Source organism: Chlorella variabilis, assembly GCF_000147415.1.
Source record: "Chlorella variabilis unplaced genomic scaffold CHLNCscaffold_17, whole genome shotgun sequence".
Lineage (NCBI taxonomy): Eukaryota > Viridiplantae > Chlorophyta > Trebouxiophyceae > Chlorellales > Chlorellaceae > Chlorella > Chlorella variabilis.
Genome location: NW_005435071.1, coordinates 251,606 through 261,087, shown reverse-complemented (window position 1 = coordinate 261,087; position 9,482 = coordinate 251,606). Strand labels below are relative to the sequence as shown.

General features: G+C 69.5%; 2 protein-coding genes across 2 annotated transcripts in view; one reads left to right on the top strand and one right to left on the bottom strand.

The window, feature by feature from the left end:
• The window catches only part of CHLNCDRAFT_136656 (hypothetical protein), a gene marked incomplete at both ends in the record, with an annotated part of 5,021 nt that extends 4,002 nt beyond the window's left edge, over nt 1-1,019 (top strand). The window contains one exon of the mRNA XM_005845578.1: nt 59-1,019. Coding sequence (XP_005845640.1) covers nt 59-1,019 — 961 coding nt within the window. The remainder of the gene's footprint in view (nt 1-58) is intronic.
• Nucleotides 1,020-2,586: 1,567 nt separating this feature from the next.
• Nucleotides 2,587-4,396, bottom strand: CHLNCDRAFT_136655 (hypothetical protein; the record flags this gene model as incomplete). Its single annotated transcript, XM_005845470.1, has 7 exons — nt 2,587-2,725; nt 2,922-2,983; nt 3,253-3,413; nt 3,583-3,614; nt 3,752-3,814; nt 3,946-4,133; nt 4,265-4,396. 7 exons carry the CDS (start codon nt 4,394-4,396, stop codon nt 2,587-2,589), a joined length of 777 nt encoding a protein of 258 aa, XP_005845532.1.
• Nucleotides 4,397-9,482: the final 5,086 nt, after the last annotated feature.

Sequence of the window (9,482 nt, the reverse complement as noted above, 5' to 3'; positions counted from 1 at the left end):
CGGCGGCGGCTGAGGTGCCGCCCGCCGACGCCGCTGCCGCCCTGCACGCCTTCCTGAGTGGCGGCCGCCCGCCGCCGCAGCCGCCGGCGGCTGGCAGCGGCGGCGGCGGCGGCGGCGATGCGCTGGCGCGGCTCCTGCAGGACCCCATGCTCGCCCGCCTGCGCCAGCAGTTCCAGCAGCTGCAGCAGGGGCAGGGCCAGCAGGGGCCGCAGACGCAGCCGGAGCAGGGGCAGGAGGCAGCGGCTGCAGCCCCACCTCAGCAGCAGGCAGAGGCGGCGCGGGAGCAGGCCTCAGCGGGATTCCAGGAGGGCCCTGGCCGGCAGGAGCAGCCCGCGGCGGCTGCGCAGGCAGAGCCGCAGCACGGGGCGGCGGCGGCTGCTGCGGGCGCCCCCCCAGCGCCTGCCTCTGCCCCGCAGGAGCAGCCTGCGGCGCCCGCTCCTGCAGCCGAGCCTGCCGGCGGCGGCGCCAGCTCGGAGCCGGCCCCGGCGGCGGCGGCGGCGGAGGCCAAGCAAGAGGAGGAGGAGGGTGCGGCGCAGGCGGCGCCAGAGGCTGCCCCGCAGCACGCCTCCGAGCGGCGGGAGGCTGGGCAGGCGCAGGAGGGGCGTGAGGCGGCCGCCGGCGGCGCCCAGCCCGCGCCGCGCGCGCAGCCGCCGCCCCAGCCGGTGCCCCAGCAGGCGCAGGGGCTGCAGGGCCTGATGGAGGGCAACCCCCACCTGGCCCGCCTGCGCCAGCACATGATGTCGCAGGCAGGGGCACCCCAGCACCAGCCGCAGCACCAGCCGCAGCACCAGTCTGTGTTTGACTCCGCGTCCGCGCCGCCGCCTGCGCCCAGCAGCCAGCTGCACTCCGCGCTGCTGGCGGGCCTGCTGCAGCAGCAGCAGCGCATGGCGGCGGCGGCCGCGGCCGCGGCCGCGGCGCAGCAGCAGGACGCGGCGGCGGTGGGCGCGGCGCCTGCCAACGAGCTGCTGGCGCAGCTGCTGCACCGCGCGTCCAACGGCAGCTATGCTGGCGGGCAGTGAGGGGCGGGGTTGGTGGCGCGGGTGAGTGTGGGGCATGAGGGTTCGGAGGGAGGAGGGAGGCGGTCCTGTGCTGTGCGGCGCCGTGCCGGCTGGCAGGGGGCGGGCCTGTGAGAGGCTCTGGTGGCGCGCACGCTGTGCATGCGCAGCAGGCGTGCGCGCCTCCATGCCGCCGCTGAGCGCACGCCGCCCTTTCCTGCGTGCAGGGCAAGCAAGGCTGCGCGCCGCCCGGCGGCGCGAGGCTGGCGGCCCGGCTGCAGCGCCTCGCACCTGGTGCCGCCGTCTTGCCCCGCCACGCCGCCCCCTGTACGCTACACACGCGTGCGCACGCTCCAGTCCGGTTGCCCCTGACATCCCTTCACGTCCGCTCTCTCCTTCTGACCAGACCAGCTTTCATTCTCGCCCTTTCTTTCTCTTCTCTCTTTCCAGGTCACCGACAGGTCACATGGGGCCTTCTGTTTTGTCTGTCAGCGCCCCGGCCCCCTCCCCTCTCCACCCTTCCTCTCCAAGCTCGCCTCCTTCTGCTGAAATTGCTGGTGCGCTCGCGCCGGCGCGGGCCCCGCTCACATTTTCACAGCACCGTCTGCCGCCACGCGCACCCGGCTGCTGACCCTCCGTTCTGCCCCGGAGCTGGCTGTCTGATGGATGGCCTCCCTTTGATAGTTTCCAAGACCCAGCAATTCAAGCAAATTTCTTCTCTTTTCCAACCCAAGCAATGACCCGCGCCGCCGCCGCACCCCCGAATGTGCGGGTGCCGGCCACGACAGGCGCTCTCTTTTCCAGCCGCCCTTCTTTTGGCTGCATGCCGCATCCCAGCACTGTGCCCCCCTTCTCCTCAGCTACCCTGGTCCCCCCATACCCCCCACAGCACACCCTTCACCGCTCCGCCCATGCTGCCTCGGCCAAAGGCAGCCCCAGCACACGTTGGCACCCTAGTTTTGTTTTTTATCAACCACGCAATGCACCAAACGTTCTGCATACAACGGCTGCTTTCTGCCGACATCTCGTTACTCCAGCCGCAATCAGGCTCCCCTGTTTTCCCTTCTCTCCTCCGCAGCACAAAAAGACTTGACCACAGATTTCTTTCTTCTGAGACTTGTACCGCCCTCTGATCTGCTGTGTTGTGCGACGCCGCACTGTGCGACATTTACCGTGGGTGCAGCAGCAGCACTCGTCAATTGTAAACCTCTGTGCCATTTGCCCCACATGGGGGAGCAGCATCCCCGTGCCGCAGGTGCCTGCCTGCCATTCATCCTCCATGGTCCACCATCATCTCCATGCGGCAGGCGAATTATCATTACAAGTAGTGATTAAACTAGCACCATGGGGTGCCTTGAGGGGAAGGAAATGCGCAGCAGTATCATCGGAATGGGGCAGTGCAGCAGCTCAGATCAAATCAACGGGGGCACGGCTCGTGTGGGCGGGGAGGGGGCAGCTCCATCTGTCTTGAATCCATCAATGTCATAGTCACATGGTGCAGCACAGCTGCCAGCCGCGCGCGGCATGCCTTCCTCGCCCCGCCGCTCTCTTCTGCTTCGCAGCCGCGTGTCGCCCGTGGGCGCCTCGCGCCTCACCCCTGTTTCCCAAAGGTCTTGTCGGCCCACTGCAGCAGTCCGTTGACCCTCACCGCAAACTCCCACTCCAAAGAGTTGGGGGTGGGGATGCGCACGCCGCAGGCAGCCAGGATGCCAAAGGCGGCGCCCAGGCCCCTGCGCGCCGCGCGCGGGTGGCAGGCAGGGGGGTGACGCGAGGGGCGGGCTGGCACCGGCGGCGGCATGCGAGGGTAAGGGTGGGCCGCGGGGCGCGCAGCAGCAGGCGCACACAGCCACCTCGCACGCCTGGCATGCGCCGATTGTATGTGCGGCAGCAGCACCGGAAAGCTCAGCAGCGCCAGCCCACACTCACTTGGTGTTCCCCACCCTGTTGTCCATCACGTATCCTCCCGTGAAGGAGGTGACCTTGCCCTCCTGCGCCGGGCAGGCAGCAGCAGGCAGGCAGGCAGCGGCAGCATGGGCACAGGTAGAAAGCAAGCAGAGCTCGGCGGGGCAGGCGGCGGTGCCAGGTGCCAGGGGGCGCAGCAGAAGAGCCGCACGGCACAGGGCAGCGGCAGCGGCGGCGGCGACGTGGCGCCAGGAGGCCCCTTGCCTCCCCGCCCCGCCCACACACCACACCACACCACACCACACCACACCCACACCCACACCCACACCCACACCCACACCCACACCCCACGCACCTCGTTGAAGGTGTAGCTGCAGCACTCGGGCGGGCCCTGGATGGTGGCCCCCGTGGCAGGGTAGGTGGCCCTGCCAAAGCTGAAGGGGCCGGTGTGCGTGCCGCTGGTACGGATGGTGAACCACACCCGGTTGCTCTCGTACGGGTCCACTCGGAAGTCATCTGCAGGCGGATCCAGGCAGAAGGGGAGCATCTGAGGCTTGGCGCGAGGGCGTGCTTCAGTGGCAGCACATGTGCATGCCGAGCCGGCAGCGCTGCCTGAGTGCCCAGCAGGCCAGGCGGGCCCGCCTGGCTGCGAAGCCCCCCGCGCGACGGCGAGAGGGCGACTCACAGGCGTTGCTGCTGAGGTTGGGGATGCCTTGGCTGCAGGCACGGGCAGGGGACGGAGAGGAGGGTCGGGGCAAGGCCGCAGCGAGTGGCAGCCCGGGGTGGGGATGGGCGTGCGGTTGGTCGACGGGCGGGCGCAGGAAGCGGCGTGTGCAGCTGTGCAGCCGGCTCACCGAAACGTGAACCCCCGGACGGTCTTGAGATACTCCTCACGGGAGAGCTTGATGATGGGGAACCTGCAGGCACGGGGCAGCGGCAGGCAGGAGTCGAGCGCTGCTGCAAGGGGTGGTGGTGGGCCACGGCGGCGGGACTGCACGGCAGGCACGCCACGGCACCCCAGCCTGGCCCGTCTGCCCGCCCCACTCACTCGAAACGGAAGTCGTCCGATAGCACGGAGTCGTCGGCGATGCCTGTGTCGGTGGCGTGCACCTGCTTGGCCAGCGCCACCAGCCGCTCCGGCGGGATCGGGAAGGCGGCGCCGGCGGGCGGCGACCCCGCCACCAGCGCCGGCGCCACGGGCGGCGGCACGGCGGCGGCACGGGTGGTGGTGGCAGCCTGCGTGAGGTAGGGATGCCAAGGTGTCGGGATCTGGGGACCCCTGGTGAGCCAGCTGGCCGCTGCGGGCGTCAATGGCGGCGGCGGCGCCGCCGGAGCGGCACATGTGGCGGCACGCGACTCCCGCCTACCTCTGCGGCCGCTGTGGCAGAGGATCGCAGGCGCAAGGCCCTGGCAGGTCGTGGGCGTCGAGCAGGGGTGCCCGGTTGCTGCCGCGGAGGAGTTGCAATAGTGGAGAACGCAAGAGAGGCGGCTGTAGCCATTGTGGCGCCCTTGCTTTCCGTGAGGCAATGTCTGGATGATGTAAAGAGTGGTTGCTGTGGAGGGGAGTGGCCAGATGTTTGTCCTGCATGCAGGGATGCTGACGTGGGCCTTGATCCCACAAGCCCACAAGGTTCGCGCGGAGGCTTTCCCAATCACTATCCAACTTCGAATTGGAGCCCCCCTGCCTGCCGAGCCCCTCCCAGCCGGGTTCGTTGCAAATGGGGTTTCAGGCCGCCTGAGCTCGTCTTCCCGGAACCAAGCCAGGTCCTGGAAGTGGAGGTCGGCACCGCGGATGTCGAAGGCAGCACCCAGGGCGAGCGGCAGCGGCATGGGAGCAGGAGCAGCGGCGAGGCGCCGACGGGCGGCGGCAGGGACGGGCGCGCAGGCTGCCTTCCACCTCTTGCTGCTGCTGCTGGTGCTGCCCGCACGCGGCGCCGCCGCAGACAGCGACGCGTCCGGCTGCGAGCCGCCGCAGCCCTGCAACGGCACGGGCAGCCCTGCAGCCACGGGCGGCGAGGCAGGCGGGGGCGGGGGCACACCCGACTGGCAGACCGGCGTGATCACGGTGCTCATTTCCTTTGCAGTCATCTTCTGCGTGGTCCTAGGTGCGGCTCCACATCACACAGCATGGTGTGCAGGATTCAGCGGCGCCGCCGTGTGGGCCCTCCGCAGCGGACACAGCACAGCGCTGGGCAGCAACCGAGTCTTGCACCCTGCCCTGCCCGCTCCCCTGGCCGCCTCCCCACATCGCTTGCCCCCCTGGCCCGCCCACGCCCGCAGTGTTCCTGTTTGTCCACCGGCACATGCGGCGGGAGCGGCAGCGCGTGCTGGCGGCCGTCGCGGAGCAGAGCGCGGAGCTGGCGGCACTCGAGGTGCGGGGGGGACCAACAGGCCCGCCCCTCCCGCCGGCGCCGCCGCCCCGCTGGCGGTGCACGTGTGCTGGCGCCACCCCTTGCGCCCAGCTGCGCCAAGGAGCCTGGTGTGCCTGCCCTTGCCTCCCTTGTGTGCTCTATAGGCTGCTGACCTGGAGGCGGCGCGCAGGTGGCACGCCGCCAGCCTGCGCCGCTCGCAGCAGCGGGCGGCAGAGGCGGAGGAGGCGGCTCGGGCGGCGGCCGGGCCGCAGCCCACGGTCGTCATCCAGCCAGACCTGGGCGTGGATCTGGGAGTGAAGGAGGAGGCCGGGGATGGCGGCAGCCCTGGCAGCAGCGGCGGCAGCGGGCGCGGCGGCGGTGGCGGCGACGACCAAAAACGCGGCGGCCGCTCGCCCGCTGCCGCTAGCTGCGGCGGCGCGGCGGGCCAGGCCACCTCGCAGGCGGCCGGCACGGAGGGCGGGCAGGGGGCGGGGGCGCCCCCCCAGGCGATTACTTCGGAGCCGCTAGGCGTGGCCGACGCGCCTGACGTGCCTGAGCATCGGCCTGCGGCGCCGCAGAGGCTGCCTGTCACCGTGCAGCGCCTGGCCGTCGAGTTTGCCGGCCTGGGCGCCACGCTGGTGGTGCTGCTGCCGCAGCACGCTGGCTGGCTGGTGTGGCCGCCCGGCGGCGGCGGCGCCGCCGGCAGCAGTGCCGGCGGGGGCCACACGCATGCGCCGCCGCCAATGGCCAGCGTGGAGGTCAGGCCAGCCGCGGAGGAGGAGGAGGAGGAGGAGGAGGAGGGGGATGCTGGAGGGGAGGGCGATGGCGGGGCTGACGGGGAGGCGGGCGGTGCAGCCCAGCGCCGACAGCAGCAGACCGACGCGCCTGATGGCCAAGCTTTGCCCTAGTATGAATCAGGCTCCTTTCTGTTCCCTTGGTTGGTGTTTAGCGCATTTATGCATGCTGCTTGGTAACATGCTCAGGAGAGAGGGATGTGGTTAAGTGGTGGCTGGAAGGTGACCGGCGCCGCCAACCGCTGCACGGCACTGTACTGCACGCTTGGCAGCCTTGGCAGGAGCTACCGCCGATTGAGACACTGCATTCGGCATCAAGTGACCTCCTGTGCAGCGTGATGGGAGCATACGAAGGGGTGCCCAAACTGCTGTGCCGCGCGCATGTCGAAAACGCCTGAGAGTCATGGTTTTGCAAAGCACAGGTCGTTCTGCAGTCTTTTTGGTATCGAGGGCATTCAAGAGCGGCAGGCAATCCCAGCGACTCGCGGAGACCGACATCCAAGTTGTCAATTTCCGACACTGCCCCTCCTGCAAGCACCGTCGCGCGTTGGCTTGGAACCAACGCATTGCGCATTCTCTTATAATGCAGGCCCGCTGTCGGCACCCTGGAGCGGGGCGCGTGCCTGCGACAGCAGCGCCTGCCCAACCCGCCAGCGCTCGCCGCCAGAATGCGTGCCACAGCCGCAGGGCAGCCCGTGCCCACACAGCGCCCCACCAGAGACGCCAGCTGCACCGGCTCAGGGCTACCCAGCAGCTTTGGCCCCAGCAGCAGCCGCAGGTGCAGCCCGAGCAGCCTCGCCAGGTGCCGCAGAATCCGCCGCCGCCGCCGCCCCAGCAGCAGGAGCAAGAGCAGGAGCAGCGGCAGCGGCGGCACCCCAGCCTGCTGCGGCAGCACGACACCTTGCGTTCCCTGCTGGCGCGTGCGCAGGCGCCAGACGCAGGCAGCTGCAGTAGCGATGGCGGAGGCGGCTCCTGTGAGGCCAGCACACTGTTGCTGGCGCACGCCCCCACCAGCGCTGGCCCCCAGCAGATGCCAGGGGAAGCGGAGCAGGCAGAGGGGGAGTGCCAGGAGTGCAGCCAGCAATACGGCGCCCCCATGGCCGCACGCCAGCAGCTACAGGCGGCGGTGCTGCAGCACTGGGCGGCGACTGCGGGGGACAAGGTCCCTGGCAGCGACTACCAGCACAGCGTGGCACTCCCGGGGCTGGCAGGCGAGTGGGAGAGGGCACTGTGGGCAGGGGGTGAAGCGGTGTGTGTTCGCTTGAGCATGCTGAAATAGAGAGGTGCTGGGGGCAGCGCCCTGCACGCCAGCAGGCGTCAGTCTGGCATGCCTGCTTCTCTCTTCAGCCACCCAATGCCCTGCCCCCACCTCCATCCCCCTTCTTGCCTCCCCACCCGCCAGATGTGGCGGTGGTGTCGCTGGTGGGGCACGAGAACGGCGCCTGGAAGCTGTTCAATCAGGACCAAGCCCTGGTGCTGGCCCTGCCGCGGCATGGCGCAGCGCCTGACCAATTGCCAGGCACGGCAGCAGGTGCAGCGGCCAGCGTTGTTGGGACAGTGTCAGGAGATGCAGCAGAGGCAGCAGCGGGCCCGGCAGCAGCAGCAGGCACAGCAGCAGGCGTTGCAGCAGGGAGCCCCGCTGCCGGCTTGCCAGCAGCGGCGGCAGGAGCGGTGGTGGTGGGCGTGTTTGATGGCCACGGCCCATTTGGAACCGCCGCCAGCCGGGTGGTGCGTGCCAGCCTGGCGGCCAGCCTGCCGCGCCTGCACGCCGCCCGCAACCTCCCGCCACAGCTGGCCAGCCCAGCTGACGGCGGCGGCGGGGCCGGCGGCGATGCCGTGGGCATGGGCGGTCGCCTGCAAGTGACTGGCCACCAGCTGCAGGGGCAGACGCATCACAGCACTTTGCTGCTGGAGCGTGTGGATGTGTGAAGCCTGCGGGCCACCCTCGTGGTGATGGGCGGCGACGGGCGGGAGCATGTGCCAGTGCCTGCCGCCAGCCACTTCCGCGGCACCATCCACGGCAGCCCCGCCTCCACCGTGGCGATATCGGTGCTTGAGGATGGCAGCGTGAGCGGGCTGGCCACACGCGGGCGTGCGGCCTGGGCGCTGGGCAAGTCAGCGGGTGGCGGTGGCGGGCTGCGCTCCACCGCCGTTCATCCCCCTGACCTGGCTGTCCAGCCCTTTCCAGGCGGCAACACAGGCGCCCAGCAGCCCACTGAAGACCCCACCCCACCAGGCACTGCACGCAGGCTGCAGCAGGTGCGGCGAGCATGGGCAATGGCTGTCCACGCTCTGCATTGGGTTGCCAGCCCTGTCCCTCACATGACTGGCAGTGGCCCCCGCTGCATGCACTCCTGCCTGCAGGCACCGGATGGGCAGACTTTCATTGCCACCATCGCTCTGGAGACTGATGGCGAGTATCTGGCCATGTTCAAGGGCAACGCCACGGACGCTGCCAACTATGCGGCAGCCCTGTTTCTGCGTGAGTGGGGTGGCTGGCTGCTGTGCATGCTTTGCGTGCCCTGGTGCCTGCTGGCCTGGTGCCTCCCTGCCTTCTGGCCGGGGCGGAACCCGCTGCCTGTCCAACAGGCATGCCAAGTTTGCCATGCCTCCTTCCTTCGGTGCACGGCTGCCTGCTTGCATGCTGGCTTGATGCCTGCTGCTTCTTCCCGTTGAGCTTGGGTGCAGATGCCGGCGTTGTGTATTCTCGGGAGATTCAGACGGAACTGTTGATAGGTGGGCTGGCCTCCTGCTTGTTGATGCACGCTGCACGGTGCGTGCATGCATCCACCAGCCGCGCCTGTCTCTTGCCACCCCTCCTCCCCCCCATCTGCTCGGCAGGCTACCTGCGTCTATGGCCCAGCGCCTCCACAGACCCCTGGCCTGGAAACCATGGTAATGAGTGGGAGGGTTATTGGAATGCCAACATGACGTGGCTGGAAAGGCGTGCTGCCCAACTGCTCCTCCCCCAGCCCTTTCTACCCCGGCCGCGCTGGCGCCATCATGAGCTACTGCCACTGGCTGAATGCCGACCAGCGTAGCAATTACTCCAACATTGTGAGCCCAGAGGTTGTGAGCGTAGAAGGTTGTGGGCGCACCGGCAGCATACCCTCTGCTGCCTGTTCCTGCCCACCCGCCACATCGCAACCCACTTGCCACTTTGTTTCCTGCCTTCTTGCCTCTCGTCGCAGGCCCTGACATTTGGAGTCGACCACACCTGCGGCGTCGCTCTGTATCGGGAGGCAGACGTGATGAGGGCACACGTGAGGTCCATGGCAGCTGCCTACCCGCGCTGCTTCCCAGCTGCACCAGCCGCCTCCGCCGCAGCCGCCCCGTCCTCCGCCTTCGCCGCCGCAGCCGCCCCGTCCTCCACCTTCACCGCCTTCACCCAGTCCTGTGCCGGCCTCGCCCAAACCTCCACGCCCCCGCCCGCCTGCCCC